The sequence below is a fragment of the Primulina eburnea genome, chromosome 9, assembly GCF_022965805.1.
Source record: "Primulina eburnea isolate SZY01 chromosome 9, ASM2296580v1, whole genome shotgun sequence".
NCBI lineage: Eukaryota > Viridiplantae > Streptophyta > Magnoliopsida > Lamiales > Gesneriaceae > Primulina > Primulina eburnea.
The window spans coordinates 1,908,996-1,931,130 of NC_133109.1; the positions used below are offsets into that span (position 1 = coordinate 1,908,996).

Here is a 22,135-nt window from a genome sequence, read left to right on the forward strand (position 1 = left end):
AAAAAGTGAATAACGTTTAGACAAAAACTTGTGTGAGACGGTCTCACGGTCGTATCTGTGAGACGAATATTTTATTTGGATCATCCATGAAAAAGTATTACTTTTTATGTTAAGAGTATTACTTTTTATTGTGAATATCGATAAAGTTGATTCATCTCACACATTAAGATCCGTGGGACAATATGAAAATTTACTCTATCTTTTATTAGTTTAAAAGAAAATCTAGTAGAGATAAAACTATCAATTAGTTATGAGTTCAACCTGAAAAACGACACGTGGATGCCGTTTGCTGACGAAACTTTTGGTCTCGTCGTTATCCTCAAGGTTAGCGTCACTTGCTTCAGTTCTCAGCAATTTCCGTTGAAAGATATTTCTTGGGTTGTGAGAATCAGGTTTTGGGTTCGGATCTTTTTGTTATTTTAATCTAAAAATTTATTTTTTGAGTTGGCGGTTCGTGTCATATTGTTAGTTTTCCTTTATTGTTAATCTCCATTCTTGTTTGGTTTTATGTTTCTTCAATTAAAAGGGTTTGATGCTTGAGTTTGTTTTTAACTTCCATGTTTGATTTTTGGTGCAATACATTGAACTTAAGTGGAATCATGTTTTCATTTTGCCTTTTTGTTGGTGGTGGTGGTGTGTGTGAGAGATTTTTGGTCCAAAGTGTTCACTTTGTGGTGGTTTGATTCAGATGGGTTGCTGTTGCTTTGGATTATTTGAAATTTTCTGATTGGATTGATAAGAAATAAGCAAAATGGATGACGGCGTGGATTTTATCCAGAGGCTTGAGCAGGATATGTGTATGAAGATTCTGGGGTATTTGGAGGACCCTTCTGATCTCGTTCGCGTTTGTGCTGTTTCAAGTTCTTGGCGTCAATTTGGTGAGCATGATGTCTTCTATCTGTTCGAGAATTTTACTAAGTGGCATTTTTATGAGTATTTTTTGTTTGTTTTATGTGCCATTGTTTCCCGGGAGAATTTGTTTTGGCATAGCCACAAAGGGTGTGGAACCATCTTGACTGCCTTGAGTTCCGTAATTTTTTTTCCTATTTGTGAAGGGCGAGAGAACTTATTGAATTGGTGTGTGTGAAAAATCCTATGTTGTGATACCTAAGGGTGTGTAGACAGGGGCTCAACCACAAATTGGAAGGTCAGAGCGAGACTGGATGAGGTGGTAAATATGCTACTCAACGGATTTTGGGGACCAAACTGACCAAACTTGTAGATTTAGAGCAAATTGCGCATAGGAGTCCTGAAGATTTTAGTCTCTTCAGGATCCTTTCCCGCCCATATGCGAGATCCGCCATCCGCTCCAGCAGTGGCGGAGCAAGGAATCTGATTCTCCCCGAACTGGAATTTTAAACTTTAAAATCGTTTAATATTTTAAATTGATCTACCCGGGCTAATATCATGTTATCCAAAATTATAAAAACATACATAAATTTTTTTTGAACCACCCAGGCGAAAGCTGTGCCTCCGTCCCTGCGCCCCAGTCTATAAAACCTAACAAAAATGTTTTTTTCTTTGAGTTACTTGGATTATTAATTTTATAAAGTGAGCATGGTTTGAATTTGCTATTATGGTTCTAGCTTATGACTTTGTGCATGATATACTTACTATTCTCAATGACATGGAGTGGTATTGTGATGATGGGATGCGAGTAAGCCTGAAAGAGCATATGAAACCGCACAATGCTTTCGTATGGCAAATTAGCTTAATAAATCTTGAAAAGTAAATATGGGTATGAAGATTTGCTAGGTGAGCTTATTTCGCAAAGTGTTCTTCTTGTGGCGTCAATGCCATAACTCATGGAGTGATATTATTTATTGATGCCCGTACACAACCGAAATCCCAAACAGCAAAGGCGAGTTATCCACTGTGGTCGTTTCATGGACCTTTAGGTTTTTGACATAGAGCGAGAAACAATATAGTTGGGACTTCTGATTTGCATCCTTCCAAAATTTATCAAGTGTCTAGTCGTGTAATTTGTTAAACACTCGTCATATTACAACCTCATTTTGCATGATGCGATTAGTTGGGATAGAATATTTGTATCTTTTTCATTTAATGATTTTGGTCAAGGTGAATTGATGTTTTCTTTCATTCAGATTCACTTATATTGAATTCGAACTACTATGCAGTAATCTCGAATGGGCTTTGTAAGGAGGTTTGTCTAAGAATGTTCCCTGAGACATCAAACTTCGATCACATTGTTGAAATTAGAAACATGTTTGAACCTACGGAAACTGAGACAGATGATTCTGCTGAATGGGCTTGTCTTGAGAGGGAACATAGAGCATATGCATCCTTGAGTCGATGTCTTACCTCGTCTACGAGAAAAAATTGCATATTAGATGCTATTTATGCATCCAGCACGGATAATTACCCCGAGGAAAGCATCAAGAATACTTTGGAACCGAGTGACAGGGTCAATCAAAGGGCTTCGTATTGGTCAAGCAAGGGTCAAATTGATCCCACTGTATCTGAGATCTTGATATATGAGTTGGCTGCTACCTTGTGTTTGATCACTGAATTCCAAGTTCATCCATTCCAAGGTCGGCATAAAGCTTGCTGCGGTGGTTAGTTTTATACCCTTCATGTTTATTTTCAAACTAACATCCGAAATTGTTTTCAAAACAGCATATTTTCATTTTGGCTTCCCCATATATTCATCGAAGGCCGTGAGGTTTCATGTTGGCCATCCTAAGGTTCCATTGGAATTTGAAAATGATGATAGAGATCACTTTCTTGGTGTTCGAGATTTTTCTGACGACAAGTTTGTATGGACGCATTCTTCCCCTGAATTTCCAATGGCGCAGGTTAGTTTTATGGTGTGGTGTTCTGGTGTCTACTTTTGAGATTCATGTGGATATATTCTTGTTTTATTAGCAACACTTCCAAATGTGAAATAATTCGCGTGGTCTTTTTTGCGATAACATGACTTGTTGTTAATGAGAGTGGTAACTATGAGCTGATAAGAATCAGTCTGTTGTGGCATGAAATCTCAGATCTTGGCTATAAAAATTATATTTGTGTCTCGTTTACACTCACCGTATTTGCTTTAATTATTGTGAGGGATGCCTAATGATCAATTATCTCATTTTATCGATTGAATAGGAGAATCAATTGCAAACATTTAAGCTCCCTGAACCAGTTTTCGCTGTTGGTGGAATCCTGAAAGTAGAGCTATTAGGCAGAGTGCAGACACAAGAATTGGATGGGCAATATTATATATGGTGAGTTATTTTTATGTTCTAGATATTGAATCTCAAATTTTTCTGTCCACGGGGGAATAAGGCACCTTGGGCCCCTGCTGGATCCGCCTACACTTTCTCCTGCTATATTTAAGAACAGTCTTTATCTTATATCATATATCTCTCTTTAAAAACGAGGCTGTGAAAACGACCAGTCTTGTCTTACAAGCAATCCTTGCAGCATCAATAATGTGCAAGTTGTTGGTATACCACTCTCACCTGCCTTTGATGTCGAAATGCTCGACGAACACCAAAAATGCACATTGAAATACTATCCAGAATCTGTCGACCTTTTGTTACCTCCAAAATCTTTGGAGCCGCAATCGAGCACCAGCCCTTCTCGGTTTCACAGGTTCAGTACAAGCTTGAGGACGTGGGAGCAAATGGTACTCGACACGTTTCGTGCAGCTGGACCTTTGATTGTGGACGATGATGATTCTGATTACGATTATATTGATTAGCAATGTCCTCTACCGAGTGACTTCGACTGCTCTTTTTGAGTATCTGGATTAGTTAGATTGTTCGAAGAGTGTTCGGGTTCTCGGGTTACAGGTGTTTTAATTGTCGTCGTCGAGTTTGACTCATAGCTTGTAGAGAAGTAGCTAGTCCGTTTCGGAACGGAGGAAGTATACGAGTGAGTTGATCATAACTTTGGCCTTCGGAAGTGTAGAATTGTACGTGTATAAATGCTGAATGCATGCATGTCTTTCGTGTATAGTCTTTGTGTTTATTTGGGGTGATTCTGTCGGTATAATTAGAGATGTAAACGAATCAAACCGTTTGTGAGCTATTCGAAGCTCGATTCGATAAAAGCTCGTTTGAGCTCGTTTAATGAGGCTCGTTAAGATAAACAAACCAAACTCAAGCTTTACAGTATTCAGCTCGTTAGCTCGTGAACGTGTTCGTTGATAAGTTCATGAGTAATCTTTTAGATGAAAAAATAATAGTTTTGATATTTGATTTATCGATTTTGCATATTATTTATGAAATATATAGAAAAATCTATTAATTATTTATTCTAATAAATTTACAAATTTTAATAAGAATAATATATTTTTCTTTATATATATAATTTACTATTTAATTAATTTAATGACAATTTAAATGTATAATTTATATTTATTAAGTTTGTTTAGGATCGATAAAGGTTTGAATAAGCTCGTGAACCATGCATATATTCGTTAAATAAAACTCGAGTTCAGCTGGATTATAAACGAACCAAGCTCAAACATTCAAGAGTTCGGTTCGGCTCGACTCGATTACATCCAGTGGCGGAGCCAGAAATATGGCTCTGCCCGGGCTAGAATTTTATACTCTATAATCTTTTAATATTTTAAATTGATCTACCCGGGCTAATATCATATTATTCCAAAATTATACAAAATTTACATATACATTTTTAAAAAAAAAATTTGGGCCACCCGGGCTAAAGCCCGGGTAATCTAATACATGCCTCCGCCCCTGATTACATCCCTAGATATAATATATACTATTTGATTTAATAAATATGTCCCATATGTATAAACATAGTAAACAAATATTATATATTATTATATCGCATGTATGTCACCTACTCATAGAAACATTACATAAAACAAGAAAACCGATGACATCCTTAGCAGGCATAAAAATAATATCGAAGGAAATTAAATGTAATTAGCTTATAAAATTTACTCGTGTAAAATAAAAGAATATTAATGTAAATCACAACAAATAACGAATAATCAAATAAATTTGATTTTATCCTTTTAATTTTCCATATATGTATTTACTAATTTTTTTTCTTAATTGCTTATACTCTTTTGATTTTTTTAGTTTTAAAATCATGAAATCATTTTTTCAAACAAATATATATTTTTTAAAAAAACAATTTGAAAATGCTGACGAAACTTTTATTTGTGTGAATTATTAGCTAACTAGGTGATGGGGTATATTCAATTTAATTATTTATCTCATTGTTAAAGTCCAAATTGCTTACAAAAACTAAAGTCCATTAGATATTCATAAAAAATCTGTAAATAAAATAATACTCTTATTATTGAAGACACACTCTTATTATTTTATGCTTAAGCTCTTTAACTTTCAGAAAATATCGTCAGAGTGTCTAAGCCGAGCAAACCTCCGACTCACAAAATTTTCTCTCCACCGAATACTTAGACCTGCTTACAAGCTAGCTGGAATATCGATCTACGATTACTTGGATCCGTTTACGAACATGCAGAGTAATCCGAATAATTATAATTTTTGACTACATCACCACGGATCTATTTGTCATATGACAGCCTCGTCTTGCATGATGCAAATAGTTGGGTTAGATGATTTGTCTCTTTTCCATTTTAATGTTTTTAGTTCTTGCATTCTTATTCACTTATATTGTTTTCGAACAACCATGCAGTAATCACGAACGGGCTTTGTAAGCAGGTTTGTCTAAGAATGTTCCCTGAGATGTTGAACTTGGATCACGTTGTTGAAATCACAGACATGTTTCAACCTACGCCTACAGAGACGCACACAGATGAATCTTCCGAAAGGGCTTGTCTTGAGAGGGAACATATTGCATATGCATCATCCTTGAGTCGAAGTCTCACCTCTTTGAAGGTGGGAATAAACTTTGCTGCAGTGGTGAATTTCATGCTCTTTCATGTTTATTTTCTGGTGAAACATGGTTCTTATCATCGACTGAGCCAAGCCCAATAAAGTTTAAGTAGATAGCCCAAACTCAAGCCAATTAACCCAATCTATATTTTCGAACACAATAGTTAATAGTATCATGCATTGGATTATGAAAACAATGTTGTATTATGTCAAATCCTAACAAACAAAGTCGTTGGTCAGGATGTTTTAGAACGAAAAATACAATAAACTGGATTTATTGTTAGAGTAGGAATCCCGTAAGCTAATTATTTAATATATTTTATATTCATTTGACAAATACTTTATTTGTTAACTCATCTTGCATGACATACATAAAGATCTTGAATATGTTATAGTATACAAGATCACATATTTGATGGCTATAATGAAACATGTTCATAGTTGAATCAACAACCTAAAACAATGATAAATACCTCTTGAGCTTGAGACTAGCGTATATGATTATGCATATCATATTTTATTAGTATGAACATAGATGTATTCAAACATACAAATGTGTGCTCATATGATAAATTCATCGAACTATCCTTACTCGGACTTTTCAAGCGGCTCCTATTTATCAAGTGGATAATTTCGTGGTTAGGTTGTACATCATTAATTCTTATGACCCGCTACAACACTAACGCTCTATATGCTAGTGTTATGGTGCCCATGCATGCTTGTCATATCTTGTTGGACAGGCCGTGGCAATATGATAGGCGGGTGACACATGATGGGTACAAGAATAGGTATTCATTTATGTTGAAGAAGGATTCCATTGTTTTACTTCCATTGTCCCTAAAGCAAGTGTTGGAGGACCATTTGAAAAAAAAAAAAAAAGATGAGGTCGAAAAAAGGAGTGAATTAAAAATTGAGGTGGCATTTGAAAGAAAAGATGAGATGGCTGAAAAAAAGAGTTGATCAAAAGAATGAGATAGCCATACAAAAGAAAATGAGAGAAAAGAGGCCAAAAAGAAATCATATATGGCCCAAAAAGGTGAGTTGAAATAATTGTTGCACACACATGAACCACTTGTGTTGATTCTTTATAAAGAGATCCTCTTTAACACAAGTGATATAGCCGGGTCACTTCCGAGCATTGTTGTTTCACTTTTGCAGGAATTTGATGATATATTTCCGGAGGAGCTACCTCAAGGACTACCACCATTGAGGGGGATTGAACACCAAATTGATTTGGTGCCCTGGGAGTGCATTGCCAAATCGTCCAGCTTATAGGAGCAATCCGGAGGAGACTAAGGAGCTTCAACGGCAAGTAAGTGAGTTGTTAGATTAGGGTTTCGTGCGTGAGTCCATGTCTCATCGGCTATATGAGTTTGATATGATTAAAAGTTTAGCTTATACAAGATTTTATAAGCATATTCCATTTTTGAAAATTTGATAGTGAAACTCGTAAAAACAGTAAAACTTCCTAATTTTTGTGGAAGTGTTTCAAAATTAACAGTTGTCCTAGAAGTATTCAGTGGGAAAAAAAATCAAATCATGTATCATAATAACGAGTTGTTTATAGTCATCATATCATCGATTTTGAATCGTCGATCGGGATCATGAATGAATCAAAATTGGTTATAATATATGGGAACAATTTTGATTGACTAGGACTCTTGGAGTGTACATGTCCTAGTCCAACGAAACTAGTAAATGACCTACATGATGTTAATTATATATAAATAGGCTACGAGTGCATATTATCGAAAATAACATTCATCATTCAAAAGTTGAATTCTTTATCTCAAAAACTAGGTCTTGGCTGAAATTTCTTTCATAATTTTATGGATGTTCGCGCAAGCTTCGTTCTTCGTCTCAACGCACAATCTCACTTGTTTTCTAGTGCAATCAAGCGAGGGGATTTGGAATCTGACCGTGGACTTAATAGAGGCGCAATGGAAAGCATAAAGAAAGGCTCCTCGTTCGTAAAAATTTGCAAGAAAATTATAACCGCTCAACATTCAAAATAGTTGAAATCAATCCTAAACATAAGCCGTTTGGAAGTATAATTTTTAAACACCCTATGGATGTTTATTAGTATGCATTAATTCTAGATATATTAATCTAAGTATTTTATGTGATAAAATATAAAAAAATTTAAACTTCGGTTACAATTTAGATTGTAAAATATACCAAAGATATTGTTTGAATAACGCAGTGTGAAATAAAACTGCCATTGATCAAATTGAGTTGAGGCCCAGCCTTCAATGAGAAGCCCAGGCCTATTAAAATAAAGTCAAGGAACGTTTGGGCCGGTAGACCCACCCAGCTCGGCCCGGTTGAAATATGCTTCATCTCTTTATCCGTTCCTCCGTATTTCAGCTGGTAAATCAAGATGAGCAGGGGAGTTGCTTCCCTTGTCATGATTCCATTCATTGCAACTCGCGCCAAATCCTATTTCCCCTCGAAATTTATCAAAAATCGATCATCTTGGGCAGCAGTTTCTTGCTCGCAAAATGCCAAACCTCAACAGCAGCAGCGGCTTAATCTTTCAGTTCTTCGCTTTACGCTGGGCATGTTTTTCTCCTTCTCTGTCGTTTTCCTCACCATTTAATTTCGTTTTTTCTTTAGATTTGTATGAATTTTTCTGGGTTTTATGATTAAAGGGATACCTGGATTGGATGAATCTTACTTGCCCAGATACATTGGATATTCATTTGGGGCGCTTTCTGCTGTTGAATCATTTTGTGGGCTCGGATTCTTCATCGATCACTCCAGCTCAACTGGTTAATGATTTTCTGATATGGAAGTGATTGTGAATTTTACTATATTCTTGGAGATTTTGAGACTCGTGATTTCTTGATACTTTGTAGAGAACAGAGGCTTTAGGACTTTCACTGGCTGCGTTTTGTATATGTGTTCCATATATTGGAATATTTCTTAAGGTAAAACTTTTAAATTTACTGACTTTTTTCCTTTTCTAATACTTCTAGAAGAAAATGTGTATGAGCATAGTAACAGAACTTCTGAGTGTGCAAATGCCTAAACAAGTTTTATTATGCTGTTTCATTCTCTGATTTGATTTGAAGAGAAGTTGTGTATAGCTTGGTTGGTGGGACGGAAGAACGAGCTCATGTAAGACTAGTTATGTTAAATATAAAAGTATCGTCAAACCATTTTTTTATGAGTTCGAGTTTTTGCGATTAGTGGTTATTTGTATGGTACCAGAGTACAAGATAGCAAGTTCGAAACATGTGGATGTGACCATTTTGCGTTAAATTAAGTTGATCTTGGCTGATCATCTATAGATTTTTGTTGCATGATGTCTGACTTGCATACAATTGTGAGAGCATTAATTTTGGGTTTATATTTACCTGTATCTTTCGTTCGCACATAAGATGGCATGTTAAAGTATAAACTTATTGGAGGGCACCTCTCATTAGCTTGAGCTCGTCGAATCAGTGATTACTGACAATTATGTGGCTACGTGTAGGGGGCTACTCCAATTGATCAGAAGAATATCATAGAAGGTGTTGAGCAAATCTTCCTCATGTCTCCAAACATGGGAGATTCCCTTAAGGAAGATTTGGCGTGGGGAACATATGTGCTACTGCGGAATACAAATTCAATATCCGTGGTGCGTTGCCTCCTTAATTCCTTAATCATCATGTAGTGGGACATAAGATGGAAGATTTAATACCTTAAACAAATGTGAATTGTGACATGTCTTTCAGCCTTATGAAATTTGTGAATGCTGTAGCTCATCTCAGTTCAAAATGAATTGTGTGTGCGAGGCTACTGGAACGTACCTAAAGATGTATCAAAAGAAAATGCTTTCGGTTGGTTTGAGAAACAGATGGAGAAGATTGGATTCTCCAACTTGAAGAGTCCCTTGTATTTTCAACAGGCTACAAGTATAAACATGGTGTTCGTACTTTTGCAAATGACGAAGGATGTTCTTCTACTAGCATTTTTTCGACATTCATGATGTATTTACTCATGAAAATGCAGATTCTGAGCTAATGGGAATGGTCCCCGAGGGTGTTCGTTCTCTCGTCGTACAACCTATTTTGCAAAAACCGAACTTGAGCTCCGAGGAAGGGGAGAAGAACTCGGGTTTTGTTCTATTGGCTTCTAGTATTGATTATGGATATAATGATAAAGACAAGGCCTGGATTGCTGCAATCGCCAACAAATTTAGAGGTACTTGAAAACGACATTTTGTTACATGTAGGCAATGGAAATACTCGTCATACCCTTCTGGCTCTTATTTTGCATCACTTGCATATACTTTCTTGATTCTGTATGAATGGAGTTTGTATGTATTATTTATAGTTTTATTTTCCATAACTTGTAGGATAAAAGTGTGAGATGCCATCAGTCAAATACAAGTATCAGGACTCAGATGCGGGTTCGCGAGCCCCATCTATCCTTGTTTCTTACAGGAACTTCTCCAAGTCATACACCAGACTCGAGCAAGGGACAGGAAAGACGCAGTTTAAGGTAAAAAAAAAAAAAGCATTCATGACTTTAGCTTGGACAAAAGCTCGATGAAACCGAGCTAAGTAACCTAGACAATGACTAATCTCTGTCATGAATGGACCAAGAAAGGGTTGCATTGCAGACATTAGTTCGATAAAAAAAACAAAGTATCAGTTGTAAGTATTTTTTCACCGTTCGTTGTTTATCATGGCGGAACATAATCCTAGCTTATGTGCTTTCATCAAGTTCTGTCAGTTTCTTCCGGTCCAGGGTGGCTAGTGTTACACGATATCGAAACAGAGAGTCATGAACCCCCTTTCGGAAAAATAGATGAAGCCGGTAACAAAACACGGTGTTTTGGATACATCAGTGGTTCATACAAAGAGGATATATACCCTATTTGTGTACATGAAAAAAAAAAAAAATTATTTGTAATTTTTTTTAAAAAAAGTTGAAATATTTATTTCTCCAAATGCGTAAAATCGCGGCCGGTAGATCGATTCGTTTACACTCCTTGTATCGTGCAGAAAGTTCTTATGAGAATATAATGTTACATGTTGTTTGAAAATGAAAGGGTGAAACATAATATTGTTGGAGAGAAAGAATTGAGGGCAGCCTGGTCCAGCTTTGGAGGTCGGCCATTGATTGAAAAGTTGTCTTTATTATTATAGATTGAAGAAATTATATACAATATGGTTTTATTGCTCATTCTCTACATATATATTTTAATCTGAAATAAACGATAATATTATATAATTTTTTATGTACCAAGTAAATATACATGTTATCCCACTACATTTATATCAAGATATCTTTAAATAATTTGCAAAAGGATTAAACCGTTATTTTGTCAAGGTTATTGTTTATTTCAAATTTTGTGGGTGTGGTTGAGCAATCAACCTTCAAAATATATCAAAATTCAATTCGAAAAGTTAATACATCCATGTTAAGTTCTAACAAAAGATAATTGAATTTCTGAGGCATGTCATATATCGCATTCAATGTTTTAGACTGGAAATATTCGCATAGGGAAAATTGTATTTTTGATTTATATGTTTTTTACTTTGCGATTTTAATTTTTATTGCATCAAATTTCAATCTTAGCTTTATATCTTTTTATTTTTGATAATTTCATCGGAAATATTAATGTGAAACTATATGCATCAATGTTACAATTGTATCACATCAGTATCATACTGAAAAATAACGAAAATTATAAAAAAAAAAAAAACAAAAACAATACAAAAATAATGAATTAAAACTAAAATTTGACAATATAGTAACCAAAATTGTAAGTTAACATACATGACAAAACAATAATGTTCCCATTTTTACTAACCATAAAAGAAAGAGAGATGAGCACTAATAATTCATAAAAGAAAACAGAGAAATGCAATTTTCATTGAAAACAATCACTCTGTTTATAAGGGAAGATTAAAATATACAAATCTTTACCGATATTATCTTGTCATATTTATCTTGATTACAAATCTTTCAAATCTAACTAAATAAGATAATCATATACAATAAGAATATATTTATAACACTCCCTTTTTAGATGATTATTTGCACAAACAGTTGATTCGTCAAATATCCATTTGACAAGATGAATGCTTAGAAACTTCATCGAGACTCAATGTTACCTCGTTAAAACTTTGTCAGTAAAACTCATTGGGAAAAATTCGAAGGAAAGAAAAAGAGTACATCAATAGATACTTTTTGGAAATCTCCCCGACGATATATACACCTCGTTAAAACCTAGATAGGAAAAATTCAGTGGGACAAAATCCTAGTGAAGGAAAAAAAGTACGACATCTGTAATGTCCGAGAATTTGATTACCGTAATCTGAAATGATTTGGGTATGATTACCGTAATCTGGAATTAATCTGAAATGATTTATTGGATCAATTACGGTAAATATAGACGGAACGGATTAGCCGGAAAAGACGGAAAAATACACGAAAGGTGTGCGAGGGACTGCCATGCGCGCACATGTGCAATATAGTACGCGAACATGCGCGCATTGGGCAGAAGACCCCGCGCATATGCGCGGCGAGAGGGCGCGCATATGCGCGAGGTGTCCAGTAGCATGAATGTCGAGACTGTAAGTCTCGCGCATATGCGCGAGATTAGTGAGCGCATATGCGCGAGCACTCCAGTAGGTCTCGCGCATATGCGCGCGACTTGTGTTCGCGCATATGCGCGAGCAGTCTGGTGTGCGGATAAGGCTCTCGGCGCATATGCGCGGAATTGTGCGCGCATATGCGCCAGGCATGCAGCGCGAAATTATGCCACTTGTTGCTTGTGTGCGAGGTGTGTATATATATATATACATACAATCGAATTCAGGAGGAAAAAGAAAGAATCGAGGAAGGAGCTCAAAGTTTTCTTTGAAAATTTCTATCGTGATTTACGAGCGATCAGTCCGTCAGAATTTAAATCCGACTTCAGTACCGAGTTCCTATCAACGTAGACTACAACTAGACGTAAGTTTTGCTACGTTTAGACATGTTTTGAATTTATGTTATTGTCTAAATTGAATAGGAGTTAGATATGATGTTCTTGACACAGTAGACATCGTATATCTGAAGTCAGACTGAAGAACGGACTGTGTATGGAATTGTTATGAATTTTCAGAGTTTATTCGATTGTAATATACTGAGTTGATATCAGAATCATGGTATTGTTGATTTTGTGATACTGGAATTAATATCTGATTTGTATTGTATCACTGGATATATTGATATTAACCAGATTGGGATTAGATGAGTTGTTGAATTGCTTGTACTGATATTGTATTGCCGGGATTGCGGGATTGTACAGAATTGATATAGAATTTAGTATTGATATTGATTATGAGTTTCTGTATTATATCTGTGATGTTGGGATTGACGGGGTTACTGAGATTGTATTATTATACCGTCGAGACATCAGTGAATTGATATTGATCAAACTCAGTGTTGATTGTGATTATATCGTGATATTGTCGATATGGATTAGATTGTGTCTTGATTCGATATTGATCAGAACAGGCTTTGAATTGAGCTGTAGATTGACACAGCCTATTCAATATTGTGATTTCAGATTGATATGGACAGACGTGAATTTGAGACTTCGTCTTCGTCAGATCATGAAGACAAAGGTATAAGTCAATGTGGTATTGGGAGATGGACTTGAGTCGGTGTAGACTTGGGTTTCCCTAAATCACATACTTTACTTTATTGCATTGATATTTGCATTGATTGATTGATATACTTGTTTTCTTGAGTTATAGATTACAGGTATTAGAAGAGTAATCTTATGACAAAAGTGCCTGTTAGTGGTGGGATCACCACGGGCACATTGCACGATGTCATAAGATGGTGTATTGGCGGTTGTGCCAAAGACTGTCACTGGATGTTTGGTTATCGATGTGGGTAGATGGATAGCTTCTTCTATTACTGTTGGTTGATATTATATCGATGTGGATAGATGTATAGCTTCTTCTATTACTGTTAATTGATATTATATCGATGTGAATAGATTCATCGTTCCATCTATTACTATTAATCGATGTTATATCGATGTGAATAGAATTGGACTTTGTTCTATTACTAGAAATCGATATCATATCAATGTGAATAGAATCGGGGCTTGCTCTATTACTGGTAATCGATAATATATCAATGTGGATAGAATCAGGGCTTCATCTATTACTGTTAATCGATATTGTATCGGTGTGGATAGAACTGAAGTCTTTTCTATTACTGTTAATCGATACATATCGGCGTGGATAGAACTGGAGTCTTTTCTATTACTGTTAGTCGATATATGCATGCCAACTTCTGGAATCGGGATCCCTAGACTAGGATTGAGTCTAGTCTGAATTATGTAGCTACGAGTATTGTTGACAGTGTGCTATTGATTATGTTTCAGATTTGTTACATATTGTTGATACCTGATTACATGCTTTATATTTGTTTATATGATTGCATGTTTCATTGATTTATACTGGGAGTTATTCTCACCGGTTTATCCGGCTGTTGTCTTGTCTGTATGTGTACTTGACAACAGGTGGGACAGGTTCAGGGTCGAGGAGATGAGGAGAGATCGAGTTAGAGTGGAGACTTCGGACTTTGATCTGAGATAGGGTTTGAACACTTGATATTAGTTATTAAACTCTAGTTTGAATAAATGTTTTGTAATACAGGATTTGTATTTTATATACTGAGAGGTATATATGTTTTATTTCACTACGTTCCGCAATTTAAAATGAAAAAATTTTTAGACCCTGTTTTATAATTGATTAATTAGTCCCTATGATGATTAAGAACTTGATTAGCGTCCGGGTCCCCATAACAGGTGGTATCAGAGCTGTAGGTCCTTGAATTGTAGATTCCTTAGCACTGAGATAGAAGTTAGTGAGCGGGGTAGATTGAGTTTTCTTTCCCTGCATGTGAGTGCTAGCATGTGATTTCATATACTGATGATTTATATGTATGCTAGCATGATATTATGTTTTATTGCCTGGATTGATATGACATAGAAATGCATATAATGTTGAAATAACATTGTATCTGCTAAGATTTCAGTATGTTTTTACTGTGTATTAAGCTACATGTTACCTAGATATCGGAGATGATTTGGTAATATGTATTATATGAAACTGGATCATAACCAATTTTGATCAGAGGTAAGCTGATCAGGATTGGGATTGAGACGGAATTGTCTCCTGTTATTACTGACACCTGTGATTATCAGATATTCCTCCTAGACGAATTCCAGAACGGGGTAGTGCATCGTATGATCAGATGGATGTGTCTGAAACTCTGATGGAAACACAGATGATAAGGTTTCAATCGTTTCAACCACCGATTTTGAGGGGTGTTGAGACACCAGCTGAGTGTGAGACTTGGCTGGAGGAGATCGAAATGCTGTTTGAATTTCTGGGATTCACAAACGAGTACAGAATTAAACTGGTTGGGAATCAACTACGGGAAGTCGCTAGGAGTTGGTGGCTGATATACCGGGAAGCCATAGCACGGCGTGGTTTCACGATTACGTGGAAACTTTTCAACGTTGAATTTTATCAAAGGTTTGTACCTCTATCATATCGAGAGAACAAAAGTGCAGAATTTGCAAATTTGAGGCAGGGTCCATTGAAGATTGATGAATATTTGGCTCATTTCTTCACCTTGTTAAAGTTTGGCCCGCAAATGGCTAGAAATGATACAGCTGTAGCTGATCAGTTTATCAAGGGCTTGAATCCGGAAATACGCACCTTGGTGACTGTGAAACAACCGAGTAATTTTACTGATACTTTGAATCGAGCCAGAAGAGCAGAAACCGTTCTAATGAGACAAAAGGAAGCTTCATATGTTCTTCCAACACCGATACCACAACAACTGCCTTCCAGAATCGAGATTGGCAGCGGTAGTGGAGGAAAGAAAGAGATGTTGAAAGTTCAAAAGAAGCAATTCAAGAAGTTTGGGAGCGGTTCATCTAGCTCTAGCGGTTCTAGTCCGAGTTATACTGGCATCTATTGCAGAAATTGCGGGGGAAGACATTCCATAGAACAGTGCCGAGGAGTGTTTGGCAACTGCCGCATTTGTAAACATCAAGGACATTTTGCTAGAGTGTGTCCGCAGAAAAGCTTCCGGAGATCTTATGGAGCAGAACCATCTGGTTGTAAGGACCAGGAGACAGACCCAGGACAGACTTGATGAGATTATAACAGGTAACTGTTCTTTTATGATTATGTTGGATAAGTATTGTGAAGTATTCATACATTCTATACATGATTTTGTATGAATAACATTGATATATGTTGTACCTGTTGGGTCTGTGTATACTGTAGTATTGAGTTTTGTTTTAATCTTTTGGAGGAAAAGATTGTTATCAGTGAATTCTGTAAATACCATATACTGCAGTAACAGGAGAATGAGATGGAATTAGATAGTGTTGTACTTATGTTGTTTGATTTTAACTACATTATTGATATATAATAACAAGTACAGAGTGAGTATAGATTCTTGCCAGGAGATGGTAAGATACTGACCTGAAATGGCCAAAGAATAAATAATGTACGGTAAGAATTCTCGATTTTGAATTCTTTGATATCCGTATTATATGACTCGATGATTCTTGAAAGGAATGGAGTAATTCCTTATATATATTCAGTTGATTACTGAAATTGAGCATATCAGGAGCTGATTTGTCGATAGTAGGAGATTTGCTATAGTCTTGCAGATTTAGATTTTAGATTTGCTTTGTATCAGGGAGATTGATTACAGCCTTGATTCTATACCAGGTACTGGTGTTATTTTAGAATTCTGTATAGAATAATACTGAATGAATTAAAAGAATTGAGATATCAGTTTGATGATTTATGGCTTAAGAGTTAGGGTTATATCTGAATATGTATTTCTCTATGAGATATCTCAGTTCTGTTATGGGTTGATGAATCCTGTGTTCAGAGGTATTCTGATGATTTTATACCGTGTATCTAGGATGGGTTGATATACTCGTGATATAAGATTGACTGAATCGAATATCTTGTATGGAATATTCTGGGAGTTCAGATTATTGTATACAGAATGATTTGGATATGAAGATAGTTGGGGGCAGTGATTACTGACTGAAACAACAGCGATATCAGATATTTATATTTGCTGGAGTCTGGTAGATTATTATATCCGATTGTTGTTTTGGAATTGCTTGCGAATTGTTATTGTTCTAAAACAGTATTGAGACAGATTATATTGTTTGGGGGACATTACATTCGAAGAAGATATAACAGTTGATTTAAACGACTTGACGATGTAATCAGTTAGTCAGCATTATCAGATATTGATATTATTCTGAATCTGGATATGATACCGATTGTGATATATTATTGTGATTATATACAGTGCAACCGAATCTGAGCGTTGATCAGAACATCAGGTAGGTATTACTGTTATATATATATATCTTGTTTGTGTCGAATATTCCGAATCTGGAATGATAGACATGATCAGAAGGGCACAATGATTGATTCAGTATTCTTTTCGGTAACAGAACAGGTATGAAATTTGAAAATATGGTTTTGATATAAACAAATACGATCAGTTGTGGCAGAATATGTATTGAAATATCTGAATTGCCAACAGTTGAAGACAGAAAGATAGAAACAAGGAAATTAGTTATCTTGATTGTCGATTCTTGAATAGAAATGGGAGTACATTTCTATAAGTTATGTGATAACACTATTGAATTCTTGTTTTGATTGTACTGTGATGTGATTATGAATGACAGATTGTTCGAATCTGCCTCTATTATGTTGTACAGGACGACGTACAGATATGATCAGACGACTGAAATTGTGCTAGAAAAGAGGTCAAATTGTATTGAATGCCAAAGTTGAATATATCATACCAGGAGTTTGGTTGTTTTTATACTTTTGGCAGTATATACAATTAAATCTTTCCTTTATTGTGCATAATTGAAGGATAGTCGGAGCGAACTATCCTGATACTGGAGGATATTCAGTAATTGTAGTGCGTGATTTTAGCACTAGTTGAAATAACTGAGTGTTATATATGAATTTTCATACGACGATAGCTACCAAATGCGTATTGAGATAGCATTCTTTGAGATTTTGGTACAGTGAGAACTGTTAATTTCCGTTGTATGAAGGATCTCTGAGATTTGATTTGATAGAATCAGGAGTATGATTCAAAAGAAAAATGAAAACAGCTCGAAATTTACTTTGACATAGGCCAATGTCGGATGATGACGATTGGTAATTGGAGCTGGAAGTTGAATATATCCTTGACTAGGATTGATAAATGATGATACTGATTTGTTATAGAATTATTGATTGGCATATACGGATGCTGTATAGCCAATATTTTACGATTGATTCTGTCACGAATCATTTCAAGTAGTATTATGACATTATACTTCTTGAAAGGGTGTTTTCCGTTCGGAGTCAAGATCCGGGAAAGAAAGATACTTCAGAATGATGTTAATGAAAGGAGTTTGGATGTTAAACTCTATTATACATTTCTTCTGATAAGTCTGAATTAATTTAGTGAGAGTTCGAGGACGAACTCTGATCTAAGAGGGGGAGAAATGTAATGCCCGAGAATTTGATTACCGTAATCTGAAATGATTTGGGTATGATTACCGTAATCTGGAATTAATCTGAAATGATTTATTGGATCAATTACGGTAAATATAGACGGAACGGATTAGCCGGAAAAGACGGAAAAATACACGAAAGGTGTGCGAGGGAGCTGCCATGCGCGATATAGTATGCGAACATGCGCGCATTGGGCAGAAGACCCCGCGCATATGCGCGGCGAGATGGCGCACATATGCGCGAGGTGTCCAGTAGCATGAATGCCGAGACTGTAAGTCTCGTGCATATGCGCGAGATTAGTGCGCGCATATGCGCGAGCACTCCAGTAGGTCTCGCGCATATGCACGACTTGTGTTCGCGCATATGCGCGAACAGTCTGGTGTGCGGATAAGGCTCTCGGCGCATATGCGCGGAATTGTGCGCGCATATGCGCCAGGCATGCAGCGCGAAATTATGCCACTTGTTGCTTGTGTGCGAGGTGTGTATATATATATATATATACATACAATCGAATTCAGGAGGAAAAAGAAAGAATCGAGGAAGGAGCTCAAAGTTTTCTTTGAAAATTTCTATCGTGATTTACGAGCGATCAGTCCGTCAGAATTTAAATCCGACTTCAGTACCGAGTTCCTATCAACGTAGACTACAACTGGACGTAAGTTTTACTACGTTTAGACATGTTTTGAATTTATGATATTGTCTAAATTGAATAGGAGTTAGATATGATGTTCTTGACACAGTAGACATCGTATATCTGAAGTCAGACTGAAGAACGGACTGTGTATGGAATTGTTATGAATTTTCAGAGTTTATTCGATTGTAATATACTGAGTTGATATCAGAATCATGGTATTGTTGATTTTGTGATACTGGAATTAATATCTGATTTGTATTGTATCACTGGATATATTGATATTAACCAGATTGGGATTAGATGAGTTGTTGAATTGCTTGTACTGATATTGTATTGCCGGGATTGCGGGATTGTACAGAATTGATATAGAATTTAGTATTGATATTGATTATGAGTTTCTGTATTATATCTGTGATGTTGGGATTGACGGGGTTACTGAGATTGCATTATTATACCGTCGAGACATCAGTGAATTGATATTGATCAGACTCAGTGTTGATTGTGATTATATCGTGATATTGTCGATATGGATTGGATTGTGTCTTGATTCGATATTGATCAGAACAGGCTTTGAATTGAGCTGTAGATTGACACAGCCTATTCAATATTGTGATTTCAGATTGATATGGACAGACGTGAATTTGAGACTTCGTCTTCGTCAGATCATGAAGACAAAGGTATAAGTCAATGTGGTATTGGGAGATGGACTTGAGTCGGTGTAGACTTGGGTTTCCCTAAATCACATACTTTACTTTATTGCATTGATATTTGCATTGATTGATTGATATACTTGTTTTCTTGAGTTATAGATTACAGGTATTAGAAGAGTAATCTTATGACAGAAGTGCCTGTTAGTGGTGGGATCACCACGGGCACATTGCACGATGTCATAAGATGGTGTATTGGCGGTTGTGCCAAAGACTGTCACTGGATGTTTGGTTATCGATGTGGGTAGATGGATAGCTTCTTCTATTACTGTTGGTTGATATTATATCGATGTGGATAGATGTATAGCTTCTTCTATTACTGTTAATTGATATTATATCGATGTGAATAGATTCATCGTTCCATCTATTACTATTAATCGATGTTATATCGATGTGAATAGAATTGGACTTTGTTCTATTACTGGAAATCGATATCATATCAATGTGAATAGAATCAGGGCTTGCTCTATTACTGGTAATCGATAATATATCAATGTGGATAGAATCAGGGCTTCATCTATTACTGTTAATCGATATTGTATCGGTGTGGATAGAACTGGAGTCTTTTCTATTACTGTTAATCGATATCATATCGGCGTGGATAGAACTGGAGTCTTTTCTATTACTGTTAGTCGATATATGCATGCCAACTTTTGGAATCGGGATCCCTAGACTAGGATTGAGTCTAGTCTGAATTATGTAGCTACGAGTATTGTTGACAGTGTGCTATTGATTATGTTTCAGATTTGTTACATATTGTTGATACCTGATTACATGCTTTATATTTGTTTATATGATTGCATGTTTCATTGATTTATACTGGGAGTTATTCTCACCGGTTTATCCGGCTGTTGTCTTGTCTGTATGTGTACTTGACAACAGGTGGGACAGGTTCAGGGTCGAGGAGATGAGGAGAGATCGAGTTAGAGTGGAGACTTCGGACTTTGATCTGAGATAGGGTTTGAACACTTGATATTAGTTATTAAACTCTAGTTTGAATAAATGTTTTGTAATACAGGATTTGTATTTTATATACTGAGAGGTATATATGTTTTATTTCACTACGTTCCGCAATTTAAAAAGAAAAAATTTTTAGACCCTGTTTTATAATTGATTAATTAGTCCCAATGATGATTAAGAACTTGATTAGGCGTCCGGGTCCCCACAACATCTCTCGCTTTGTCTCATTAAAAACTTTGTCATGAAAAGTCACGTGTGAACAATAGACGAGTAAAAAATAATACAACTTTGATTGCTCCCCCTATTGCAAGCATCATTTGAAATCATCAACTTTTTGTTTCCGAACTTGTACACTAATTTACCAAAAGTTTATGCATGTGATAATTTTGTAAAAAAATTGGTCATATTATCTTCAGTTATTGATAATCTTTTTATGTAAATCAACAGTCTTATTGATATTACAAAGAAAACCATTCATGTGTCTTTCCGGTTGTAAATGTCTTTTTTAGAGAAAGATATACATCACTAGTTTAATTTGTGAGATATGATGACATATGAATTCCTATATATGGTACTTCAAGACCAAATATCTTTTTTTTCATTTTTCAAGTTGGCGAAAATGATACTTTGAGCATCAAATGGTGATGCAAGTTATAAAAGTATTTTCGTACTTTTTTATAGTTCGAGAAGAGTTACATCAATAGAAATGTATTGAACACGCATTGAATACATGTCCAATAAAATATTTTTAAGTTGAATAGATCATCTTATGAGCCAAATTAATCTTGGAAATGAGCCTGAAAATTTATTTTTGATACATTTCAACAAGTTGGTCATATTACCTCAAAATTAGTCGCCAATGAAGAATATTAGATATTTTGTGTACTTGGGATTAATTCTCATATGGTTATTTGGCTATTGCGAGCAAATAGAGTAAAATCCGAGTTTGGTTTGTGCTCTTCCTTTTTAAGGTTGTTTGAATTAAAAGATTTGAGTTTGAAGAAGTATTTTACGGGAGGATTTGAAATGACTCTATATTAGAATGTATTTGAAATTCATCATGTTGATTCAAAAAATAATCATTTCGGATTTGAAATCTTTTGTCGAGTGGATTTATCCAAACAATTATGGATTTGAAATGCATAGCTTCCAAATCATACATAGAGATGCAACCTAAAATTATTTGAATATTGAAATGGTACTTACTCGTTCGGGATGGCTGCCTTGTTTGCTTGGCTGCCGAATTGAAAAGTCTCGAGACGAGACAAAAATATGCAATGGTGTGCCAAGTTGTGCCACCAGCTTGACCAGGCATGGGTGAAAACTTGCAGTCCATGGGTTTTTAGATATTTCTTCGGTAGGTAAGGGTCTCGGGTACGTCAAATTGGGCAGCTCATTAGTCCAATATTCAAAGCT

General features: G+C 35.7%; 2 protein-coding genes across 3 annotated transcripts; both read left to right on the forward strand.

The window, feature by feature from the left end:
• Nucleotides 1-282: 282 nt before the first annotated feature.
• Nucleotides 283-3,810, forward strand: LOC140841063 (F-box protein At4g00755-like). 2 transcript variants are annotated; one of them, XM_073208232.1, is made up of 6 exons: nucleotides 283-392; nucleotides 689-878; nucleotides 2,139-2,552; nucleotides 2,638-2,828; nucleotides 3,118-3,233; nucleotides 3,433-3,810. In XM_073208232.1, the coding sequence occupies exons 2-6, from the start codon at nucleotides 752-754 to the stop codon at nucleotides 3,710-3,712; spliced, it is 1,128 nt and encodes a 375-aa protein (XP_073064333.1). In that variant the 5' UTR covers nucleotides 283-392; nucleotides 689-751; the 3' UTR covers nucleotides 3,713-3,810. The 2 variants fall into 2 exon arrangements, with proteins under 2 accessions (XP_073064333.1, XP_073064334.1); XM_073208233.1 differs by having other exon boundaries at nucleotides 2,638-2,816; nucleotides 3,115-3,233.
• A 4,377-nt stretch (nucleotides 3,811-8,187) lies between these two features.
• LOC140841064 (protein COFACTOR ASSEMBLY OF COMPLEX C SUBUNIT B CCB2, chloroplastic) lies at nucleotides 8,188-10,314 on the forward strand. The gene is given in 8 exon segments (XM_073208234.1): nucleotides 8,188-8,404; nucleotides 8,498-8,559; nucleotides 8,561-8,617; nucleotides 8,705-8,776; nucleotides 9,325-9,468; nucleotides 9,592-9,745; nucleotides 9,843-10,034; nucleotides 10,189-10,314. Coding segments are annotated over 8 exon segments (864 nt in total). The 5' UTR covers nucleotides 8,188-8,226; the 3' UTR covers nucleotides 10,194-10,314.
• The last annotated feature ends 11,821 nt before the right edge of the window (nucleotides 10,315-22,135 follow it).